The sequence below is a fragment of the Typopeltis vanoorti genome, chromosome 3, assembly GCF_054136105.1.
Source record: "Typopeltis vanoorti isolate ZY-2024b chromosome 3, IOZ_Tvanoo_1.0, whole genome shotgun sequence".
NCBI lineage: Eukaryota > Metazoa > Arthropoda > Arachnida > Uropygi > Thelyphonidae > Typopeltis > Typopeltis vanoorti.
In genome coordinates, this window is record NC_143551.1 from 142,047,419 (window position 1) to 142,074,487 (window position 27,069).

A 27,069-nucleotide genomic window follows, 5' to 3' on the forward strand; every position below is an offset into this window, starting at 1 on the left:
TACCATTGACTGTACACACACACCGAACCTTTCTCAGAACTCTCATATCTCTGATTACTAATTAGTTTAGTGACTGACCCAAATAATAGAGTCATAAGATAAAACTGGTTTGAACATTGTCTTGTATACTGCTAGTTTAGTGTTTTGGCTAAACTCTCTCTTCTTCCCTATAATTTATTTTGTTAACTCCCCACCTACCAGCTTCGCTTATCTTGTTGTCATATTTCATTTGCTATCTTCATTAAAAACTGTTGCTAAATGGCTGAAATGTCACTTGTTTTATAGATTCATTGAGAAGGAATTTGATATTTCTGTTTTTTTTTTTTTTTGTCTCTTTATTAAGGATTTACACGCCAAATTTTGTGACCGTAGTTATTCAGTTAAGGAATACTAAATATTTATATTGGATTTATTTTAAAGTGTAATATCAAAAAGGTATCACAATATCACACATTCCTTGATAATGTGATCCATACAGATAATGAACAAGAAGTGGAGATAGTGTACACCCTTCTTTTCAGACCTAATTTACAAACCGTCATCCTCTGAATTCTTCAATTCGAACTGCTAGCTTTTTACACAATTTAGTTGTAGCGTTTTGAACAATATTTTTCTTGGCACCTTGTCATATGCTTTCCCCCCCCCCCAATATATAAAACTTAAATACAAATCCTTTAAGTTACTATAATTTCTTAATTATTTGCGTTAAAGTGAAAATTGATCAGACAATCACTATTTGGCCTGACCCAGCTTTTTCTAACCCAAGTTTCTCTTCCACAATTTTGATTAGCCTCTTCAAGCATGCTTGTATAAATCTTGCCAGGAACTCGGTAAGAAAATCCTTCCAATTCTCACATTCATAAAACAATGTGGGAATTAGACCCCCTAATTACTCTCTACCCTACCCTAATTACCCGGAATTCAATCTTTAAAGTATGCAGTGTATCCACTGTAAAACCTCGATATTTTGAGAATCCTGACTGCCTACTCCAGTTGCCTTACATTTCATCTTTCTGCGGTCTTTTCTACCTCAAGTATTAATATGTACTCTTGAGTGTATTTCTCGTGGATTTTTTCTACCACTGTATGGTTACTGACTGTTAACAGCCTTTATAAGTAATTATTCCAAGATATTAAGAACACTTATCTTCATATTTTATAACATCTTTATCAGATTCCTTTTATAATACTGTACTCTAAGTTTATTCTGACATTTATTTTCTGCATTATTACTATAGTGAATATAGACTACAGCAAAGTGTCGAATGCGCTGGAAATAACCGAGTTATTAAGTAATCATTCTGGTAAGGTATACATTTCTAACATAGTTGTTCCCCAGAAGCCGAAATAGATCTCGATGAATAGATAAAGATGGACAGTGGAGTTTGGGATGAGATATCAATGTGTTAAAGAAGGGTGCTAGAGAGTTAGCTATGCTTCCCCCCCCAAACTTTGTTATTTAACTTGAAACAGGAACAATTCTTAATGAGCGGAAGGAGGACAAGTTAATTCCATTATATAATCATCAGTTCTAGTTCCAAATAGAACTGATGCAGCCAGTTTTAGACCAGTCTATATCCGGAGTGGTTATTAAAGTATTAGAAATAGGTGAGATGTCGCATGGGTAAATAACACTGATCGTTTAGAAAGGAGACTATTGTTTTGTTAAAAGGTAAGTCGAGTTTTACCAGTTTACTCATTTTACAAAAGTGACAGTGGAGTTGACTAAGAGGAATGGGTACACAATTATTCTTTTAGATTAGGATTCTCTTTTCGATTTTGCCAAGGCATTTTGACCGAATTTCAAGCTCAAATAGATGGATATGAAAACTAGTTTTGTGAAATGGATTGAAGCATGGTTATCTCACAGGTATCACTCTTCTAACTTGTACATCGATGATATCAGAATGGCAAGTTGCCGTCATAAGAGACATTTTCAATAAAGAATCCTCGCAAACTGGCTGACGGACTCATTTTATGGGCGAATGTTAATCAGCGTTTCGAATGATTGAAACAACTTACAGGTAATTGTGGACAATGAAGTAAAGATTACAGGTGAAACTTCTAAGGTGGTTAGGGTATCACAGATGACTGGCATGTTGATAAAAAAACTTAAGAATCCGATGTGATGCCTTAACCACCTCTCCGCTTAATAAGGTCTTCATAAGACCAGGTGTGGTCATTTCCACAGTTTTCAACACACATTTATTTATAACAGCGGTTTTTTTTTTCTTTAGAATTCAATCATTTCAGAGGTTGATCACAACCTGAAAAGACTTCCCTACTCATATCCTTGGAAGCTGAGAATGCTGCTAAGACGGGAGTAAGATCGAGAATTTTCTCTCATAGAGTGGTGCGTGACAGGAATGGATTGCCATCGGATGTTGTGTGTACAAGCGGTGTGAATGAATTCAGAATAAATATGACAGCTGGCGCGTGTAGTATGTGGCATCCCTCGATGAGCCCGACTCCCTGGCAGTCTCTCTTAATCATAAGAATGCCAAAATAATGAAGAACAAAAAAACGTATATCTGAGCCAGTGCTATGGATTTTTTTTCCCTTCAAAGTTGCTTTACACTTGATGGTGAAGCTCAACTGAATTTGAAGGCATAATTCAAGATCAGTCTTTGGAGATTAGTTTTAATAGTCCATGAAGATACTTAATTATTAATAAAACTTTGGAAAGGTGAAGAGATCCTATAAATTGCAATCTTTTATAGGAAAAAACATTTGAAAATATTCCTTTTGTACTCTGAGAAGTACGAGGTGCCCACATTAGACCTCTAGTTTCAAAGAAGGTAAAAAATCGAAATGCAGACATATTCCAGAGACTACAAGTTTCATCTAGTTTTTTTTTTTTTTTTTTAAATACAAAAACTTGACAAGTGTTCCTTCTCATTTGTGCAATTTCGACACCCTTGGTCCATACACTTAAGTAGTAGTAACACGTTGAAACTAGGGAGGTCCAATGTATTTTTATATTGTGTTGTTATACGTAGATAAAAAGCAAAAGAACGTGAAATCAGATCTTCATTACTTGATATGACTATAAATAAATCATACTGCATGTCAGATGAAAACGTACTCGTCACGAAGATTTGCTGTCCCCAAAATTCCCAGAATGGTCTTTAAGGAGAGATTATGGTCGGTAGCGTTGTATTGTTCATTAGGAATTAGTCTGCCGAGTTTTATCATCATACATCGCCATGTTTTAACGTAAACCCGGTTTAATTTGCTATGTTCTGCGACTTTCGATTGAGTGACATGAAAGTATTTGCATCACCCAATGTATTGAAAGGCAAGCTTGGTTTTCGAAACAAACAATTGCAAACAGGAGTACAAGCAAAGCCTGTCGAAGAACTATTTCTTACTTGAGACGTTAAAAAAGGAGAATTGAAATACAACTCCTAACAATTTTAACAACAAAGACTCAAAGAAAATTTCACACTTTTTACTCTATTTTTAGTTCGTATGGTTGCTGAAATCCAAACTAGAGTTTGTCAAGTTAAATCAGATGCAGTAACAATTTCAGCAGTTAGCCTTAGTTATGCAATCTAATTCGCGGGTAATGCAGCGAATGGAATTCATTACTGATCACACGCTGATTGAATTAGTACAGCGTGTCAGAGTAACATGCATCTTTCGTTCACTGACATAACGCATCATCGAAATCATCATTATACAAAACAGCAAAAAGACAGTATACAAAGCGAGTGAATTTTCTGGCAAACAGATGACAATTTCTCCCTTATCCTACCCTTTTACTGGTTTGCGTTCTGCTGAGAAGTCTGCTTCTTGACATGAATACATAAAAGGATCTAATGCGTAAAGAATGTTAATATATTGTACACGAAAGACTTGAAAATTCCCCTCTGGAAATAATGTTTAAATCTTACTTGTTCTTTTACGGACTGCAATATGTTTGTTTGTTCTGCTGGCAAATATCCATATACTAAAGATTCGTCCTGCTCGACATGCTGTCCCGAAGGCATCCTTCCCTCCGGTTTAGCGCTTTCTGTGAACCTGCGAATAGATAACAAAAACGTCAGCACCTCATCTAGTTTGATAACATGCTGTAAACAGGAAAGAAATATGACATTTAAATATCGTAGAAACTTGACATTGCTAAACAAACAGAGCATTACCAAGGGTGGAATACAAGGCGTAAATCATTTGTTTGTTTACCGATCATGAGGTGTTAATATTTAGTTTCTATTCTATCCGGTATTTTGAAATAAGCAGGCAGTTTCCTTTAACCTCTTTTATTTCTAATTTTATTTATGTGTGTCTTTTAAAGGGGTGATTTATGAGGGAGCTGCAATTCGGGAAAATGTTCAGTTTTCAGTTTGAATTCGTGAACTTATCCAAAATGGTTACTGAGGAGAATGAATTGTGGAGAATCAAAATTTTGATAGTCCGAGCCACGATTTTAATATTCTAGTCACCGATTTCTAAAGAAAAATACAGAGTCTGCACCAGAAGAATTTTAAGTTGCAGTGGAGAAAAGCTTTGAATGAAACAACAAAATGAAAAACTGTTCGTACTGTCCTATTGTGGAACTTACCTCACTTTCGTATTTCAGGAATAGACCGCCATTCGCAGTCTTTTCCTGAAAGACAAGTTATCCATGTTTATCAAATACTGTTCGTCTAAAATGAATCATAAATAGGAAGCAGGAATCAGCTAACGAATGCGTATTTGAATATCTGTAGATACTCGAACATCAAATAAACATTTGGAAAGGATGTAGAGGAAATCTCATCAGCATTTAAAGTGTGTAAATATCATGTAAATATTTTAATTTATTTGCAACTGAATGGAAACAAGAAAGATTAGAATATGTAGAAGTGTTCTTGCAGTTTGAGGAAAAAAAAAAGCAAGTATTAGTAACTGTGTTGTGAAAGCGTGGTATATTTTAAGCAGACATACTCTTCAGATTTATCAGCTGAACATGCTGCATTTGGAAAGGCCTACTGAACATAGTAGAATTCGATAACAAAAAAAAAAAAAAAAGAATACTGTGTCAAAATCTTTAAACTATTAGTAAGTGATACAATATTTTACTTTTGCATAATGTAAAAGTGAGCTCTCAATGATCAATATTTAGTGAAAAATTCTACTCGTGCTTATCAAATGCAAATGAAACGGGCTTCATTACTGCAGATGGAGGGGGGGGGGGAATTAAGAATATATAGAAAAGTATTACTAGGTTGTAATCACCATGGCACGTAGATGGCGGAATCAAACAGTGGTGTGAAAACTGCAAACATTTTCAAGAATCGTTACCCCTTGACGATCATCTGTAGTTCGAGCGACCGTTTCCACTAAGTTATATTTCCGTATGTCATCCTAGTTGGTCGTGTGGATAGCGCGGCCGGTCTCTAACCAACAGGCTGTCAGTTCATACGCTAAAAAGGAACTTGCAACCCCACTATTTTTTTTTTCTTCATCCAGCAGAAACTTCGCTTCCAAAACCCTATGAAGTATGGGAGTAGAGTGAGCATGCAAATGTCCAAGAGATGGTAATATATATATATATATATATATATATATATATAATCCTTATGCCAATAATCCCAGGTATGCATCCTGAAGAATGCAAGTAAACTGATGAGAGAGCATTTTAAAGTGATGGAACAAAGGAGGACAAATGCCTGAAAACGAAAATCATTTCCGTGTTTTTCAGGGAAAAAGAAAGCAATCGAAGGACCCACATGTGAATGAGTCACTTAATAAAACTGACTTTCCCCCATTTCAATAATCCACTGTTAACTCTTGTATACTATTATTTGTAGAAACAAATCCAAAAACAATACATGACATAATCAAGCAACTATGCTAGATATGTTTTCAGTTAGCAGCAGTATTCGATAACTAGTAGAGACACAATTATATTTTCGGCTAAATTATTTAAAGCACGCAGGATTATTGGAATAACTGGAGTTCGAATTTCGAGATGTAGTTCATCAGATAACGTGATCTACAAAACCTGTAATGAGAGGTGCACAGGTGTATAATAATAAGCTCGAGTGACTTCCACGGTTCCTATGTGATCAGAGAAATATTTCAAGCGGAAATGTTAATTCAGAGATTAACTGGTGACGTCATTATTACTTGAAAAGCTGTCCCAGTTTAACTATTGCTAGTAGAGTGATTAAACGAAATTCTGAGCAACAAAAAAAAGACATTTAATGAGTGTTAGCGGAGGCCAGAGTGACCTCTTGCAATGAATGGAAACATATGAGAGTATTAAAGTAAAGAACGGTTGTTAGAATTTATATTGCAATCCGTCAATGAATTTTAAAGAACTACTCTAAAGACATTTCAGTAACTGAGGAGTATATAATGCGTTTTTGTGTTGTTTTTTCTCCCTCTCACCAAGAGAAAGGCCAAGTTGTTAAATGGAAAACTTGTTCAAAGTTAAGCTACCGGCCTTGTTTCGAATCTGCCATTGGAATTGATATTTGCGACTGATTGGGTGAAGATGATTTTCCATCACCTGTCGTGATGATCATCTCATTTACTGGAGGCCTGAAATTGCTAAAAATTTCTACGTTGGACTCTTGAGCGGAGTTACCGGATTATGTAAAAATAAAATCCTTAACCCACTCGCGGTACTATGGGTTTGCAACTTTCGTAGGTAGAAGCGACATTCATAAAAAAAAAATAATAATAATAATAATAAAATAAAAATGCATCGAACTACAGCGTTGTATGACACTGATGAATTCATCAAGGCGAAAAATAACTAATTACAATGCAACAGAAACAATTTTTTAAAAGTTTAGTATTCAACTACATGACGATCCGGTAAACAATCATTTTGTGTTACGAAATCCCACACGTAAGTAAATTGCTCACCGATGTTTTAAGTCGCTGAATCCCTTAATGAACCAAACAGCATGAAAGCAGAACGCTCAAAGCAATTAGACAGAAAGTACGAGGTGAAGATAACGCTGCCCTGTTCAACGTGGAATTCAAGAAAGAAAATAGGAAGATAAATTTTCTCACTTCGTGTCGTGAAAGCTTCTTGGCTAAGAAGACAAATATCAGACGATTTTACGCTGTTCACTCAGCATTATTTTCCTTTGGGGATATTCCTAATTATAAGGACACACAAGAACTTCCGGTATAGTGTTGCAATAATTAACCCATTCATTGTGCAATGTTTCTCTCCATCCTCATTCCTGACAAACTTCCAGAAATATGATTTACCGTTTCATTGAACACCTTTCTTGGGGTATGCACTTTCCAATCCCTTTACGAATTTTCTTTTCCCCTCTTTCCCCAAAGAAAGCACGATAACTATCTGGCTACTCTTCCCTCACGTACCACTTGACGGCTAGAACAAATGGCTTAGGGGAGAGTTCTTGTTAAGGGAAGTTACAGTCCATTAGCCAGCGAGCGAAATGGGGCGAGTTATTAGAGTGGCACTTTGTCGCCGACCTGCTTCTCGACTCTCGTGAAATACGATGATCACAAGTTCTTCAGACGACCCAAAGCTGGGGGTCCTTCGCCTTTTAGACAATACAGACTGGAAGACAAGTGGTGGGACGGAAGAGATGATAAAGAGCATAAGTGAAGATGAAGTTGAATGACACCTAGAGTTGAAAGGGGAGGGAGGGGATGTAATGGCTCCAAGAAGCAAACAAGTGGAAGAAGGGTGTGACATGTGGTAGAGATATTTGAGTGTACTGAGTGTCTACTGTAATGGCGATTGTATCGATTTGAAATACCAGCTTAAATAATACTTGTAGCCAAAAGGAACATTCCATTTTATTTATAAAATAAGCCAAAACTCTGATACGCGAGGGGGAAATTAAGATCTGCCTGTAGTGAATACAGACAACTAAATCATTGCATAATATTTGTTTAATGGATGTGTGATTCTTCACGCTTCGAAAATATGTCACGTGACTACAAATATAAAGCTATAAAGAGAGGAAGGAAATCATCATGCAAAGCTTCATTCTAGAATGAAACACATGTATAATTGGAAAAATAAAAATATACACCCTGCTGAGTTCACGTTAAGCAAATGCTTTTCTTTGTTGTTGTTTGTTTAAAAGATTCCAAAGTATTCATCTATCAAATAAACTTTGTGTCCAAGTGACCAAACTATTAATTCGGCAAAAAAATCAGACTCCGCGATACTGCCACAGTCCTTTTGGAGAAATTCGTGTTTTCCTTCCCTCATCCACAAATGTTGTTTTGATTCTTCAGACCCTCACTTGAAGTATCATAGTAGAGTGACTCAAGAATTTATGAAGACCCTCGGGTTCGAGTTTTTTCGTTATGTCACAATTCTTAAAACGTTAAAATACACGAAATAAATTTTAGAAGTGAGTGTAACTGAGAAATAAAGTTCTTTAATATTTCTAATGCTACAATTTCTCAACATATTTCCATTCCTTAAAAAATTTTCCGAATACAGAAGAAGAGACTTACTCCCGACAAAGTCCCTAATATTATCAAGATCAGTGACCTATCATACATTTACTTGCATAATCCAAAAATAAGGTGTAGTAATATATTACAGTAATCCAAAAATCCAACTCCATTTTTTATGCACTGCTGATAATAAATATGCAAAATAAACAATGCCGTTCTGGAAATATAGTAATTGGCGGCTCCGAATTGTGACCATCAGCAATTAATATTTCATTCGGTTTCTGATAACAATGATCAGTAATGAAACAAACCAAGAACAGGAATACAAATAGAGACCAGTTCTACAGATGTAAAGAAAATAAAGAGCAAGGTTTGACTTCAATTACAGTCTAGGAAGGTAATCTATGAGTCCAGTATATTATGTTTGCGTTAACTGCGTGGGGTTTCCGGGTGGTTTTCCTGTCTCCTTGCAAATGCATTATGGAGGCACTGACAATTATACTTGAAGTAGATTACTTCATTGCTCTGGTACCAACTTAATGGTCCTCCAGGCAATTAAAATTTAAGAATGATTATTTTGACTACTCATTCTGTGCTACAGAATTCACACACAAATCTTATGACACTACACACACAAAGTAGCAATGTAAATTCACTATGTACAAAAAATCCTCCCCCCCAGTCATATTTTAGTACCCAGGAAAGTGAAAAAAAAATCAGTGAAAGACATGTTTGTTTAAGAATGTCTGACTACGTCCATAAATAAATCACATGAATAAAATTTCCGTACTCCTATCAGTTACTTTGCATAAGAGTAACAGCAGCCAGTATCTGTTCCCTGTATTGGACTGCATCAAGGATGAAGTGTATGCTCAGAAAAATAAACTGCTGAAAGCAATCCCCTCCCCTCCTTTCGACAGGATGTGCCTTAGATGACAGAAAACTTCCTACTTCGAAAGTCGGAGACGAGGACTCACTTCCCTAAACCTGTTGTGATGGCAGCTGAGTGACGCACAAATTCCTCACGTGCGTACGTTTTCCTCGCTCCTGACAGTTGTTGCTGTGTTACCGACAGATGGTTCGCAGACGCATAACAACCTTGCCCAAGAACAAACAGCTGGTCTTTTGATAAATGTGCGTGTCACTTTCCTCTCTTCAGGAAGGAGGCGCATACTCTGTCTAATTCACAGAAAATGACACGTGCTATGTCGGGTCTTAAACCCTTCCGCCCTTCGCGGTTAATCTCGAATGTAAGTGTCAGCATTTTCTCTTATTATCAATCTGCCATTATATGGAGTGTGTTTCCGTCGCACTGCTTCATCGGAAGTTCGGCACTTTCTCTTGAGTACTCATTTCGCTTCGTGTGCAGTCCTTGTCCCAGGTCCATGACAGTCTAAGATTCCCCCACCCATTTAGTTGGGAGGGTGCAAGTGCATTAGTTATTTCAGTTTTGCATCTCTGACTAGCAATAGAATACGAAATAAGTACGTGTTTAGCTTCATTTTTACAAGATGAGGGATGCAGATTAAATTCCATTATAATATTCAGCGCTTAAGTGGGTTCTAGCAAGGATAAACTGCATTCCCACTACACATTCGCGATGAATAGTAAATTCAGATTAGACTAGTCGATATGCTACTATCTCGAAGTCCATTGCTACTACCAAGGACGCGAAGATCCTTTACAACCGAAAGTTAGCTAATCTCATACACAGGATTTATTTTTTTAATGCAATAAAACAGTCAAACACGCACTTCACTGGTACAATATATTGGCCACAGCCTTGGTCGCTTCTGCCAATACAAATTAAACAACTTTCCACATACCCCAATTCGCGGCATGCTTATCAAGAATACGAAATATCACACCTACTTCGATACCTATAACTAATCTGTATTTCATATCTAAGCATAAAATCGTATCCCGTATGCACTTGCATATACAATTATACGAATCAGAAAGCCAACCAATACCACACGTCAATCACGTGTATTGGCTGGTACAGTAAATCACACGAAAATTGAAAGTGGCTGTACAGGATTATCATTTTCCCCCCCATTTGCTTCTTTACTCTCCTATGATTAGATGGATGGTGGCTGTTTAGATTATGCCAAAGCAATTATGCTTTGGCATAATCTAAACAGCATCATGATATGAAGCAAGCATCATGTATCAAATTTGCATTTGGTACCGGTATGAGTGTTGCAAAAGCTATAAATTCTAGGAGGGGAATCTTACGCGTATGATGCTGGTTAAGTCACCTGCAAATGAGAAGTCCTTCTAAAAGGTTCGCATGTCCTAGGAAAAGTCGTACCTAGTCTTTGCAACCAAAAAGTTGCCACTACCGACTGCTTTATGTAGACGCTAGTGAATCAGAACCATATTTAAGATATAAGTCGATTCAAATAAGCGGTTTCATAAACCAGGTTTTTCTTTGTAATCTCTGTATGTAAGAAAATAAAAAGTTAACTCACTTCAAATGAAAAGAATCCTAAATCCTTTTACTATTCAAAAAGTGTCATCGTCTGTGGAAAAGGCAAACAATAATGAACACCAAGAGCCAGTTGTTGTGTAACAGAACAAATCGTCAGAAATATATATCGACTTTTCTTAGTAAACAGTGAAAGGAAATCTAAGAATGGTTTATCGACTAACAATCAGATGGGGTCCAAATTAAGTTCTCTGTATTTAAAACCATTAATAATTTTAACAGTGAGTGTTCTCCCCATATACCTTCATTAGAAGTAATCTTCACAAGAGGGTGCTGAACCGACTATCTACAGGTAAATAGAAAACCTGTCTGGTCAGTGGGGAGGATAGAAAGGTCTCGCCTGGATGAACGTTTATTGCCTGAGAATTACAGAAGCCTCTAGCATCACACTATTGTCATTAGCGAAGAAGGGGAGGATTAATAGTGATTAGAAGACTGGGGTGGGGTCATTTGTTCCCTCTCGAACACCGATTCTCTAGAATAAACGGATAGCTCATTATTTTCAATGTTTGGATCGATTTGTGTGTGGAAGGGGGTGAGGGAAAGGGGAGGCAGTTGGAAAGACGGCGTCGAATCAATGTGAATAAGTCATGCGTGGCGGCTGCAGATCACTGATGTGAATACCCAGCCTATCGATTGACAGTGTCGTACTCAGGTAGCGCCGGAGTTCGCATTCACGGAAGTTGGAAGGCGAAAGGAGCGTGTCTGTGAAATTACACTACGTTGATCACCACGGTTTTGTCCGATTAATACCTCCATAGCCATCAGCAATTGTAATGCGAACGGGTTCAATAACTGTCTTTATCGAATTTCGCTCACGTGACCAGGAACCGAATGAAAATGATATTATAACATGCGTGTGCAAGGTTCAAGTCTTGTTCGTTAAGCTGCAGACTGTGGGAGGTGGACAGTAAATGTCAGCGGTCACGAAGCACGAATTACCCTCAACACGCATTTTCAAAATATCACAACTTTAGAACGAGCTTATATTTTCACGTGCACTATAGGAATGTCCAAATAACTCGAGAAAAAAACTCAACTCGAAGCGGATGGGTGGTTGCTTTGAACTAGGTCTATGAAGCTAGTTTGTATATTATTTTGAGAGATGAAAAATCAGACTTTCTAGCTCCATATGACAGCTGATTCACTTTCAATTGAAAAGCATTTCCAGTGGAGAGACTGAGCTTCAGCAAGTCCAACTCCAACGGAAAATTAAGTCAAACAAATGGGAGAGGGGACATAGAATAAAACTTGAGAGCTGAAAATGATGTTACAATACTAGTGTCGATGTATATTTACTTTAAGATGTACATTCATTACATGTATACATTTAAGAAAAACTGTACAAATTACAGAAAACGATTACGCTAAAAACGAAGAATACAATGATCGACTTCATCATTCATTTATACTTCTGATGATTATCATTTACCAAATTTTATTTATATTTTAAATGCATCTATCATGGTTAAATATATTATTAGGAGATCAAGTGCGACGAGATTAATGTCTTCGATCAAATTCAGCATTATTCAGTTTGATTATTGTTGAAATACATGTCAGAAAAAGGCTAGTGAAAAAATTTCTCGGTTAAAATAAACGCATTCAACCGGATATCCTCATCGAGGTCGAGTCCGATTCATTTCTTTATTCCATTTAAAGTTCATCAAAATTCCATTTAAACCGAATTTATCCATATGTTAAAATGTCCATTTATCCATATGTTAAAATTTATCCATATGTTAAAAGCCCCCCCAGCTACAGCTGGGGGGGCCTTTAGGCGAGCAATAATTTACAAAAGCGATAAACAGCGAGCATATTATCAAAGATGCAATACAATACAAAAGATGATTACTAGCTAAGACTATATAAGAACAACATCCTGCTACACTACTATTCTGATGTTTCGGTGATGTACCAAACAGTTCCGTAAAATTGTTGATGATGTCAGGGAAAAGGCAGTCAGGTTTGCTGATATCTCTCGCCATTATTTAATATACAGGTAGTCCTCGACTTACGACGACCAAAAATTATTATTAAAAATTCTCTAATTTAACTTTGCCCCTCAGCTAACCACGCGGTTAGCTGAGGCTATGCGCTTGGCAACCATATGACTGGGAAAGGAGTGTCTTGGGCTCGATTCTCGCCGCCGACGTGAGGAGTTTAAGGATCTTTCTCAGACATAGCCAAGTTAGTCGGTCTTGGGCGTGGACTGCAGAGTTTTTCTCCCCAGCTTATCTAGGGGTTTTTCCTCACACAAGTAGGCAAACCGGCCCCGTGAACACACGCAGCTGACAAACCGGGAGGCATACGGCTAGGCCACCTTATCCTCGGAACGGGGACGGCTTAGAATGGCTTAAAAGAGCTGAGTAACAGGCCACTAGGCCTGATACCTAAAGGGAATAAGAAGACTTTTGCATACGCATTGCAGCGTCGCCATTAGTCGACAAGCAAAGCCTATCAGAAATACGCAATCATAGCTGCTACTATGATTCACCCACTTCTAACTTATCACAGCCTTTGGCACGTTAGTTGCTAATCAGCTGTCAAAGCGTTCGTTTCTCTCGTTGCAATTTTCGTATCACGTCGTAACCCTATCATGTCCAGTAAGAAAAGTAATACTACTGATGAAAATTTCAACATAAAAAAGGCGTGGAAAGCTTTAAGTTTAAATGTTAAAATAAAGGTGATTAAAGCATATGGCAAAGGAAAGAAAGTCGGTGAAATAGCACGAGAAGAAAAACTGTTTCAACAATTATAAAAGATAAATCAAGAACAATGGAGGCATCTAAAGGGGCAGTTAATATAAAATGTACAATTTTAACGAAAATAAGAGAAGGGCCAATTCATGAAATGGAGGAGCTTTTAAGGATATGGATAAATGATCAAATCAACACGACTATTCCTCTCAGTTTGTTTAATTCAAACAAAAGCACGGAGCCTATTTGACAATTTAAGGAAACAACAAGAAGATAAATACGGCGAGCATACATTTAACGCTAGTAAAAGGTTGGTTTCATCGATTCAAAAGCCGATTTATCTTACATAACATACGAATAACGGGAGAAGCTGCTAGTTCCGATTTTGAACCTGCCGAAATTTTCAAGAAAAATCTGGAAAAAAAAAAAAATCTGAAATGAACAGATATCAAAATGGTGATTTTTGATATGTGTTTATTTTTTTTCTTAATAAATAATTTATTAATGTTTATGTAAGTTTATACAATTTTAACCGTTTTAAGTTAAATAGAAACCTAATCTATGAAAATATAACAGAAATCAAACAAATCAAGAATTACAAAAATAGTCTTCGACTTACGATGGAGACGTTGGAACGGAACCCCGTCGTTAGTCGAGGACTACCTGTATATGTTTTGTTCCTTCCTTTTTCTATTAGGTATTATTTTGTCACAGGCGCTGTTCTGACTTCATTTCTCCACTTTTTTTTTTACATAGAAAATGAAGTTACATATGTTGATCAGCATTTGTAGTTTACCTTCAAAACCCTCTGACCTAACCTCTCGTTCTTGTTTTCATGCCATCTACGTATGCTCTGGGACAGCTTTCCTACTATTAGGTTCTTCAGGACTATATAAGCTCCATCCATTGAACAACAAACCTCAATGAGCTCCTTGTTTCTCGTTTGAGGGACTTAAGCATATAAAATAGCTTCATCGGTTATACTGTGGGAAAATATTATGTGCAAAACTTTATATTCATCTAAATAGCTTCACAGAGGAATAGTCAATTACACTAAGGCACAGATACTGAAAACAACTGAGTATCTCACAAAAAGGAAAAAAATATTCGAGTAAACATCCAATTTTGCATGATATCACAACTACAGGATTACTCATCCTGTGCGCTTTCTCTTGCGTTTTCATAACTTCATCTTTCTAGCTTCACATGAATATTCCGCTTAGTTAATTTTCTCCGTATACCTATCCCACGTATCTTTTCCTAATTTCATGCTTGATGGATCACGAAATAATACCCTGCCAAGTTGCTGTAAGCCACTATCACCCTTACTCTTCGTACACAACTCTTCACATTTCAAATGTTTCTCAACTAACCACCACCGGCAATGCTGATCTCTTCCCCGTTTTAACTCTATCCATGATATTACTCCAAGCTACCTCCTGATGAGTCTTTCATAATCACCTACCCTGGAGCGCCACATGTATCCTTTATTCAATGAAGTCGTCTCATGCCTGGCCACCTCCCAGGTCAGGACTTCATTACTCACTAACCGGAAGCAGAGTCGACACTTCATTCACAAATGAAATAATCAAATGCCAAACTCAAACTATTAATCACCGTATTTTCATCGTTGCAGGATGAGGTAGTTTTCCTTCAAACTCAAGACATTCGCTTTAGTTTCGATATGCTATTTTATTCTTTTCACTCCCGTCATTAAAGATTCTATTCGTAGTGATCACTTATTCCTTACCAACCAATTTGTCTAAAACGAATCAAGTGTTCACATTTAAGGGTTCACAATTTCAATGAGACTACTCTACTTCTGTCTTATTCTGTATGTAGGGGGATGGAAGACCATGCACGTTCTACTATTGTTGACCCAAATCAGACAGAAAAAGAAGTGGAGATGATTGCATTAAAAGTATTAAAACAGATCGCGTTTGAATCCTGCAGATAGTACTAAACAAAGCGACACCAAAAAGGTATACATTATAGTTAGTGAATTTCATAAATATTACGGACTCAATACTGCAATTGATTTAAGTGCTCGTAAACAGTTTAGAGATTCACTGCTAGTAATGAATAATGATAAACATTCTAGCAAGACCTCAACAAAATAATTAGAAAGAACAGTAAGATATTCGTAATTATTTTAAAGCCAAGTAGACAAATAATGTTTCCACAGCAGTATCCTTTTATCAGTGCTCATTGAATGTCAGTCGGGCGATAGGTTTCTCACTAGTCATTTGTATAGTGGAATAATTATTAAATCTGTATGAAATGAACCTATATTAGTAGCGCAGTTAAGTTAGAATTTTTTTTTCCTTTTATTATCATTTTTTTTTATATATATAGTTCGGAAACGCTACTCTAGATACCAAACATGGAACTTTTTCAAGCTACTTCAGATCTCCAATACAATAAGCGGAGCCGTGATCTACCTAAGGACAATTACAAACATCCATGCCCGTTGCAAGATTTCAACCCGCAACCTGTTGGATGAAGACTGGATGCACTAACCACGCTGCCAAATAGGTTCGCGAAAAGTTTGTATTAGAAGTTTAAATTTATGAAAGGGTTAGCTTGCAATTTTGGCTGCCTTACCACATTTAGAAAACTTCATACTAGATGAGACTAGTCTAATGTTAATCCTCCATTGTTTTGAATCTATCCTTACTCAAATAGCAGGTTATCCTTGAATTTTTTTTACGTAGATGGGCTTTACATTTTACTCTGTTAAATATTAATTACTATATGTCAAATTAACAAATTTCCTATTAAACCTTTGACCAAACAATAGCCCTTGCTTTTCATTATTAACTATTCTTCCCACTTTAGTATCATTTGCAAATTTAATCTGAATTCTATGAAATCGGAAAGTTTAATACAATCTTCGGATTTTTTAAATTTCTAAAACAACCCGTTTGTGCTATTTTCAAATACCTAGAGCGTACAGAACTATCTACTGAGCTTCGTGGGAGAAATTCAAGTCTACAGATAATAATATGCGTGAGCAAGACCAAACGGAGCATGAATGAATTTCCAACGATCTTCGTTGGGTGTAAAAAACTGAATCACATTAACTTCGGTCTGGAGATAGATTTATCTAACATGTTATGCTCTAGCCTATCATACTCGTATGTCAACTTGTGTGAGCATGTAGGAAAATATCGCATTAGGGAATAATTGAACAACTAATTTATGCGGAATACAACAGTTTCATATAAATAAATATGTAATATACTGGGGATAGCAATATTGGTGATTTAAGGATTGTTCATCGAAAAGCTTAAATCAATCTATAAATAATCAAGTCACATAGTATTTAAGGATTGTTCATCGAAAAGCTTAAATCAATCTATAAATAATCAAGTCACATAGTATGTGTAATCTTCCTTCCCCTTAATACACTATATACATGAAAAGAATTCAAATTTTATCAATCGATTGCTAATTAAAGCTAAGTTCCAGGTGTTGCCATGGTATTAATTTTATTTTCTTTTTCACCTAACGTTTTATTATTATTATATACAAACACCTCCTGGAGTCGAGACTCATTAAAGGAGGCAATAGTAAGACGACATTCATAGTAACAGAGATAATGTTTATCATACCTCATCTTAAACTGGTTCAATGTTTGCGCACTCCTCACCTCATTTGTGAGATATAAAAGAAACATGCAATAATGAAGTGTGTTATGAGTCGACTGTTTTATGCAATAAGGCAGTTTGTTCTAGATGCTGATTTTGAAATTTGAATAGCTACACGAATTTAAAAAAAAAAAAAAAATAGATGAACTTCTAATTTGGCAATTAACTAATGTATGACAAACTTTATTCTTCAGTGTAACAGAGAACAAACGTTAGTTATAGCGTGTATTACATGGCAGAGGAAATCTGCCCAATGTAGACCCAAAATTTTGCTTGAATTTTAATGAGGATCTGAAAAGATAAGTTTGACTAAAATTTTTCATGATTTACCAGCCTAGATGAAAGAACAAACCAAGGCGTACTCAAAAGATGCTCTGCTACTGCCGGCTCGCTGGTAAAAACCAACTGGAGAAAAGGTTATTTTTTTTCACTAGCTTAAGCTGAACTCTTGATATCCGTAACGATGAACCTTAAGTTCTTAAAACAGATACGTAAGTTGCGCTTCTCGAGAAAATAAAACCGCAAACTACGATCGCTCAGTTCATGCAGTGGAGCAAGTATTGATTCGTATAGATAATGACAAAAATTGAAAATGGGTAAAGAATAAAATGTCGCAAGTCTGAGCTTCCAGTATCATAATTAGTCTGTATATAGATAAGAGTGTTTATTCAAGACAAAAGCTACGTTTGCAAGTGAGGAATCTCACTTACTTTCCGATGAGGTACTAACAGGCGTGCTGAACCATAAATGTGGTGAGTGCACAGGTTGGATCTTCGAAGACATTTTCTCTGAACACAAGATGAATAACTAAACTGTGTGTGTGGGGGGGGATGTGTTTATTTATTAACTTTATTTAGTGTTGCATAGAAAGGTAGTATGGAATGACATTCTGAAAGAAAGTCCCATCGAGCGTATGAAACAGAAATTCTAGCGAAATCGATAAGCAAAATTTGTCAATTTTTTCTTTTAAAATAAGCACAGTTGGAATTTCCCAAAACGCTTTGAAAATAAACACCGAACTCCGTAAATAGATATGCACTGATCTGGAAAACGATGCGTTACCAAAATCCCACCAATTCCTTTATAAAATAATCTCAGATCAATAATATAATTACAGCTGGCGCTAATTCAGTATGAGCAGACAAGACGATGGCCAACGTTCAGACGAATGACAAAATCAGCACCTGCATCCCTTGTGATATGGTCATCGATAAATCCCTACCTAATTAATAAATCTCCTTTAATTACTTTGAACTTCACAGTTTTATTGGCTTATAATAAATGCAAAGTCACTACGGCAACCTACATTTGCCATTTACCAAATTTCGACACGCGTGCGTGAGTCAATGCTCACAGGCGCGTGTGTATACATCATTTTGACCATAATTAGACGTGCACACTGGCGTTCCGGTCTTTCACGTGAGTGGCGGAGCTGGTTGCGAGCATGCGTCATTAAACGACGGTGCTCGGGCAAAACTGGTTGTAATCCCAATCACATCCCCTCTCTTTACTCCCCCTATAATTTTTCACAGTGGGGTGGTCTCATGAGACTTCTCATCAGCTACGAGACCTTAATCTACAGTAACGACAGTGGAAACGTGCAGTATTAGCGAATGCGAGTTTTCCCCATTCCGTAAGCTCTGGTGACCCCCCCCCCCCCGTATTCTTTTCCCTTCTGCGCCGGTAGCATTATGTCGGTGGTAACGACTCGAGCCACTAGACCGTGCAGGCGGTCGAAGCGGGATGAAAAGACAGGGAGAGGGGGTAAGGAATGAAGGAAGAAGAAAGACCATGAGTCATAACGGCTACTATGACATCCCAGAGATACGGAAAAAAGTTCTAACCAACTGGTGGTATTGAGAGCACGAGGCGTTTGATGGCGAAGTACTTGACCGCAGTGGTTTGTTTATCGTATGGCTTATCAAGGTGTGGTTGTTCCCTTACCACCGCCCTCATCCAATACACGATGCATGAATAAACAAGGACCAGCAGCATCGCACCGAGACGGCCATATTAGACGGATACACTTGAGTTGAACGCAGAAATGCGAAGTGCTACGATGAAAAAACAGAATAAGAATTCTTGCTTTTTCTTATTTACGTTGTTCACATAGCATCCGATATTTTACTGAAGGCAAGCATTCGATTTTTTTTATTGACATAATTTTAAATATTTTACCCAGTTTAATGATATCCATGGAAGAATTGCTGATAGCTTCAGGACGTAAAAAACTACACTGATTTCCTAAAAAATAAATTAAAACGTTCAGAAGATGAATTAAGGAATTTCAGTGATTGAAATTATTATTTTTTTTTTTTAATCAGCAGACATTTTAAGTGAGATTTATTTCAAACAGTTAAGTTAATGCAGAATTAACTACGGAATTTCCTTTGAGTGAAATTATAAATGAGCAATAGCTACAGTTTTTTCTTTTATGAATTTCGCATGATTCTCTCTATAACATCATGACTATTAAACAATTTATCGAATCTGGTTACAATGAAAATATAAAAAATGAAATATAATAAATGAAATATTTCACAATGAAAAATAAAAAAACGCACGTTTTTTTAAATTATTTATAACAGTTTATCATTTACTACAGTTTTTTTTTTTTTAATTTCAGTAAATGTTCAGAAGTAGTGCCTCTCAAAAATTCCCTTCAGCTGCAACTTTACGCAGGGAGCGCCCTCTCGTGGATCAATAATTCATCGTTACAATAGGCTGTATCAAGTACGTTAATCACACATTTTAAACTTCCCTAAATAGCCCTATGACGTGTTATAAAAAAAATTTAAGACTGATACCACTTCATTTTCATAAATATCATCTTTCCTGTAGGCACCACCTACGGAAACGATTCAATTCAACTATGGCTTCATTCTTTTGGATTTTCCATTAATTTCAATGGTGCTGGTGGGGAGAAGCTCAGTCACCTACATAGTAGACGGTGAGCAGCTGGAAACGACACTCGTCATTTCCTGTTAGCCCATATGGCCATTCAATTTACTCCCTCCCCATCTTCCCAAGAGGCGAGTAAAATGGCTAATATTTCAAGGTCATGCGGGGTAGACAAGATTTAGGAGAGAAGAATCGCGTGAGTACTTTTTAATTAATTCTTTAACGTCGCCGGCAGAGGACCGGAGGAGATATACGGTAACGTACGAAGAACGTTTCCACTGCCTCAGTTTTTTTGGAATTTTTATTGGTAGACATTAAGCGAGGCTGTTACTTCAAATACAGTTAATGCAGAATTACTACCAACACTAATTTAAAATAACCACTTAAATTAATATCTGCTTAACGTACATTAACGAATATCTATGCAGGTATTATTTTACTAATACCGAAATTTACTCATACCGTTTAACTTATTCAGATCAAAAAAAAAACGTGGTACTCTTCCGGATCTCCAATAAACAGGGTGATGGCTTCATACCACGCGTATGAAATTCATCTTCCACCTAGACATTCACGAGCATTCATGTCACAGTGTCCACTCGACCAACCATTCCGGCAGAAATAGATTACCTTTATTAGTAACTATCTCTATCCCCTCCCCGATAGGAAGTGACTCCAAGTGTAAATGATAGGAAACACCTCATCTTCGAGCCTGGCGATGCTTTATATCCTCCTCGTTAACTTTGGAATTTGAATCTGATCAAATCCATATTTTATAAAATAATGACTGAGGTTGAAAACAGCCGGAGTTTCAGTTCTTATTCGGAAAATACTTTAGAGACACTAACCTCCTCGAATATCAAGAAGGTTTAGATCATGCCGATCTAACAATGTAAGGTCCGCGCGGTTAGCCTAGTGGCTATGCGCTTCGCAACCATATGCCTGGGGAAGGTGTCTTAGGTTCGATTACCGTCAACGACGTGAGGAGCTCAAGGATCTTCCTCAGCCATAGCCAAGTTAGCCGATCTTGGGCGTGGACAGCAGGGTTTTTTCCGCCAGTTTATCTGGTGTTTTTTTTATCCCACAAGCAGGCAAACCGGTCCGAGGATACACACGGATTACAGTCAGGAATACTGACCCAGCCATAGGTCTGATTCGTCAGCCTATGCCGGTTCCGGAGCCCGGATAAAATTTGGGGGGACTAGATGGTACCGTGAACGTATAAAGGGGGAACGCTGTATCATCACACGGGATTTATTTATTTAACAATGTAAGAAAGCATATGTTCTGAAGAACACGTCCATTTTAATCGCCACCCCCTTTTTTATACTAAGACAGAACCAACCACCCAACATGATCCTGACGGGAAACTGACACTGATGTAGTGTCCCTCTGTTCTATATAAATTCAAACCAGAGATCAAAAAGTACGTTTTCTGGAAAGAATTGGAATCCCTCAAATTTGCAGCTCTCATTTGTGGTTGCTTACTTCTCCAGCGATGGACACGTAACATCTAAAACATTCATCGTTCCGATTGTTAAGCTAATGACCAATGTTGAATTATGCAACACCGTACTGACAGAATCAGGAAGGCAGACTATTTTCCTTTGCTTTTAAGTGTTACTTTATCTCTGGTAAAGAATATGGAATACTCTTCCATGTGTGATCACTGATACAAGCTAATATCTCAGCTGTTAATCAGCACAGTGGTGCAGTTATTACAAATATTAAAATCTCTTGGAAGACGATTTACTGTTAATAAAATTGTGCATTCGAGAAAAATCAAAACTTAAAGAAATAACCTTCAAAATGATTTAGTGGGAAAAAAGAACTGACATGAAATACAGATAACGAGAGTTCCGTGTGTTGGTAGGAGTGCAGAAGCAGAGTAATATGTTGATATTCTTAAAACCACTGGAGATTGTGGTCCTTTGGAAATACTTCATGGTAGAAGCTGTTCCACAGAACTGAAGTGGATGAAATGAAAGATTCCTGGGAGTATGAGGTTCAGGGAGTATCCATTTTGTCTGTAAAGGGATGTTGAGCAGCTGCTGCTTGAGTTCCTGTTATCTGGCAGAAATGGGAGGTATAATGGATGCTAGTTTCTGCTGAACAATGGCCCTAGTAATATCCATAGATGAGACACGATGCGGAAACTAATCTATACGAGAGTAGCCGAAGAGTCTAAAAAGTGTTATTAATCAACTAAGCCTCACTTTTCAGAACAACATCGCGAATTTTATGGAGGTTTGGGGCTCACTACACCAATATTGAAAGCTGTGGATGCTATATACACAACTGTTGTGATTATTCCAGGAAAAAGGTTTGCAGTCAGTCAGAGGAGAAATCTGGTGTTGACTATTGTACTGAGCATTAATGAAAGCAGAGAAGATCCGAGCTTTTTTGTTTGTTTGTTTTTTGCTAGAAACTCTTTTGGAAGCATTAAAGTTGACTAAGTTGTTTCCGTCCCAGTTAAGAATACTGTGGAGATCAGTGTTTAGGGCACTTATAACAGATGATCCTCAAACTCGAGATGTTTGAACACTGCAAAGCTTGCATGAGTAGATTCGTTAGAGTGTTAGTATCAAGCAAACCTATGAGTAGGGTCTCCAATCAATGAGAGCAGGTCGTTTAGATAAATCAGGAAGAGGGTGGGTAGGTGGGTGGGTGAAATGACTGAGCCCTGAGGGACACCTGCATTAACAGGAAAATCTGAAGAGAGAACACCTTCTACCATTACACGTAATGAACGACCTGAGAGAAAACTGGCAATCCAATTACAAAGGGAGGAAGGTAGTCCATATGATGGTAATTTGTTAAGAAGCCCTCGATGCCAGACCCCATTAAATGCATTGAAGATTAGGGAGGGACATGCAATATGAAGTAATGAATTGCTGAATGAGCCTTGTATGGGGAATCTGACTTACTCTACTTGTGGCTCTTTAGTCTTTCCTACATACCACTAAGCGATTTCTTGCAGACATATCCAATAGACTAGAGGCAGCAAGCTGATTCTTCATCGTAATATGAATTCAAAACGATGTTTTTAAAACGAACAATCAAGAGCAAGATATTCGCGAATTTTCTGATCTGTCATCTACCCATTACAATCTCTTGTGGATAGGATTTTCATCCAAAGTATTTTCAAAAAATGCTTCAAAAAAATGCAATGCAACTGCTTTCACAAGTACTTGATTTTCCGTATACCCCAAACACTTTTTCTTGCCGCTTCGGAAACAGCAAAGAAGGGAATATTGCGTAAGTGGAACTGCTACGAATCTCTAAAGGCGCTTGGTTACTAGAGTAATTCAAAATGAATGTGGGAGTAAACGCTTTTCCTACCCCCGCACCCCAACATTTGTCATGTATACATTTCCCTTTTCTCATGTCTTATTTTCTAGCAAGGAATCAGTTCCATAATTTAGATACGTTAAGTAATCCTAAGTGTATGTTGTTCTTTAGTGTATATATATTTAAAAAAAAAAAACTTCACTTTTAAAGCATATTCAATAAGTAATGAACTGAGTCTTCACTTTAGTACTAATGTGACAATTTCCAAGTCAAGTAGGATTCTTTTTTAGTTATGCGTAAAAATAAAAGAAAATTGAACCAAAACTTACTTTTATTGTGTTTTTACAAGTTAACAGTGGAAAATATTAAGTTTATTTGATGGCTGTATTTCTCGCGGATAAAATAAGTCTCAAACATTCTTTTACAGGTTATATATACCAAAAACTTATCGGCAGACCGCTTTAGTTTTCGCATTCCACTGACTAGTCATGAGTTACTCTGTACTTAAATTATCATTTAGAATCAATTATTTTATACCTGCTTCTGAAAGATAAGTCCAGAGCAGTGTTTATTTTTATTTTTTTCAGTGTGTGGGCCAACTTTAACTGTAGTTCGTTCAAAGTTCCTGCTGTAAATCTGATTCATCTCAAAGATGTTTATACCTTTACGTAACTAAATTATAGAAAGTTACACGACATAGTAACCTTTGTTATGCAAAACATGCTACAAAAATTGAGGAAGGTTAGTTGCTTAAGTCATACCTAAACAGCTAGGATACGAAACGAAAGCATTCTGATGATTGATGATTTTGTTTGACGAAGTAAAATCTCTGCCACTTCCGAAAGATAGGCTAACTCAACCTTTAAAAAAAAGCTAATATGTTCCTTTGGTCCATATCCATTAATTGTTTTGCTGGATGAAAAATCCGAATTTAAGATAGGATAAGAACTGAGAGCATTAACAGAAGTTTAATCAAACGTTGCATTTATTTACTGTTTGTCGCACCAATCCTGTTTGAGAAACGATGCTGTTTTACTTCAGCGGAGTAAAATCTCCACTTTACCTGATAAAATCGTAGTGATTTAAAAAAAAAAAAAAAAAAATCTATTTGGTTGATTGAAAATTAATACGAAACAGTTAAGGCCGTGAGACTAATCGATTATAGTGTAGTTTGTTCATGAATGTTCACAGCTTTCTGGTTTAGAAATATTGCATTTTTTTTTTTAATCTACAATTACCGCTAGCTACATATCTGTCTTTATGTTTGAAGCTGAATCCTTCATGAAGTAGTAATTTGGAGAACCTTGCGAATAAGAATATACTTTCAACAATCTTTAAAAACTCCGATTCCCTTGACCTTGTTGAACTTTAAAGTAATTTATATAAAAATTCACTAAAATGTGAATAGACTTTTACAAAGGGTTTTAAGGAGAGAAGAACGTTTGCCTAATATTAAGGGTAAGTGGCATACAAATGCTTTCCAGTAAGGATGAACAGCCAAGCTCCTTGTTTCCAGTACGTTAATTCAAAGACCAAAAATATTAAACAAAAATCCTAAACATAACGCATGCATGTTTTTCCCCGATTAAGATCCACAATAACGACATTAACTTTCAACAACCATATGGTTGAATGCAAGCAAGCTATGAGAAGCTACTCTAAATCGGTAGGAATACATCATCTGCACCAGGCGGTATGGTATGACCGCAGTACTGAGAATAAAATAATGTCGAACCGGGAGATATTATCTGCAGTTTTTGCTACACTCAGTCATTTCATGTTAATTTGTGGACTAAACAGTTAGATTTTGAATAACATAGAAAAATACAAAAGTAGTTTTCAAGTAATATCTCCAAATCCAGCCCACTTTTATAAACAGTTTGGGTGAAGTAGGCGGATTATTGCTAACATAGCCCATGGTGAGAGGTGATAAATGCTTCAGGGCACAGCGACAACGGAGAAATGAATATGACCCAACCGCCAGCTGTTTCACCACGACTAGTATTTTATTTGTTTTTCTGTTGTGTGATGAGTATTTCACTGGGTTTCATCTTCTCCTGTTAAATAAAAAGAATATTGATTTAGATAAAATCAATTCACCTTTACAGTACTAAGAACAGAATAATTTCTTAATAAGCGACTTAAACAGGGACATGAGAAATAAATCCGAACATTTCATACTTTTTTTTTTTTTTTTTTTTTTTTTTTTTTTTTTTACAGACAAAAAATTCTAAATTGATACCAATAACGTTATTTCTTTCATTGAAAATCTGTCTAATTTAAAAAATGTTGGCGGTTACAACATAGAAGCAATTGCTGTCTTCATTGTTTATTGTTGGTTCCATAAGTCAACTGCGTTGCGAAATCCTTATAAAATTTCATTTGTAAAAATATTTCATACTTCAAAGTCATACGTGCTTCTCGGACCAACAGAAAGCTCCATCAGAGAGAATTTGTTGGTGTAGTAACTAGATTATGAATTACTTCACAACATGCACAGGCCACTTCAGAACGAGTAAGGAATTTATCACCCAGCCTAACGGTACTAAGCACCACTTCAAGCAATCTTTTCTAATTAGATTTCCTGCTCTTCTCTAGTTTCAAACGTTGAGATCCGATCACTGGAATAAACAGCAACCTAATTCGCATGTATAAGATGAAATTCAAAGATAACAAAACATTTTGAATAGGCCACTTATTAAAGTAGGTGGTATATCGTTACTCTCACTCACTCTCTCAGAACTAAACAGAACGCCAGCACTAATCCAGGGTATCCTGACGTTGATATACGAATACGCATGCATTCGTATATCAAAACCGTACGTCGTGCGCAAGGTTATAAATCTTTTATATCATCTTCGTTGGCGATAGTGACAACACGGAACAGACAATATTTCATACCAGTTTGAAACGACGGCTACTTGCAGTTCCTTTCATGCACGCGCTCGTAAGACTGACATGACTATCTGCATTTTGCTTATCATGTGTACTCTACTGCATTTCAGAAACTTATCGGTCCTAGACCGCGTTGTCCACGATTGATACGAGTCACATGGTTAAGTTGTAGTGTTGTTACCATAACAACGAACTATGCCTTAACAAGGGTCTACAGTAGAGCTTGTTATCCGTCCCCTCCCTTCCTCCTATGAATATGAGATTGAAATTCTAGCAATCCCCGAAATGAATTAAAACTGACATTGGAATACTAAATATCGTAAATGTGAATTTATTCCGACCAGTTGTTAAATTGTAATTCACATTCATTAATAAGGAGATCGATATAATTAAAATATTCTCCCAAATTCAATTCTATTTGTACTTTAACTGTGCATCTATGAAATTCTACATACTAATGTTAATACATAAAAATCTAGGATTATCGCATTTTAAAATTTCCACATTAAGACGAATTTAGAGAAAGCGTAGAAGATAACTTTAGAGATAACTCAGAAGCTCGAAATGCTTCTATTAAGCATAATGTTCTTCCTATGAAAGTATTTAGATCTGATATCATGTAAACAAAGGGAATTCAATAAATCTTAAAGTTGATAACTGGGATGCTTTATTTACAGAAATAATTTAACATGACTAAATTGTGTTCATGAAATAAAAGAAATCAGTGATGGAGTAGGGAATCGCTGAAGGT

At 36.6% G+C, this 27,069-nt stretch overlaps 1 protein-coding gene across 6 annotated transcripts in view; it reads right to left on the reverse strand.

The window, feature by feature from the left end:
• Nucleotides 1–27,069, reverse strand: part of LOC150108619 (catenin delta-2-like) — a 593,872-nt gene that overhangs the window by 455,490 nt on the left and 111,313 nt on the right. For all 6 annotated transcript variants that reach the window (XM_090390888.1, XM_090390887.1, XM_090390891.1 and 3 more), the window contains exon 2: nt 3,897–4,023. In XM_090390888.1, the coding sequence (XP_090247014.1) occupies nt 3,897–3,992 (96 nt within the window). In that variant the 5' untranslated portion in view covers nt 3,993–4,023. The remainder of the gene's footprint in view (nt 1–3,896; nt 4,024–27,069) is intronic.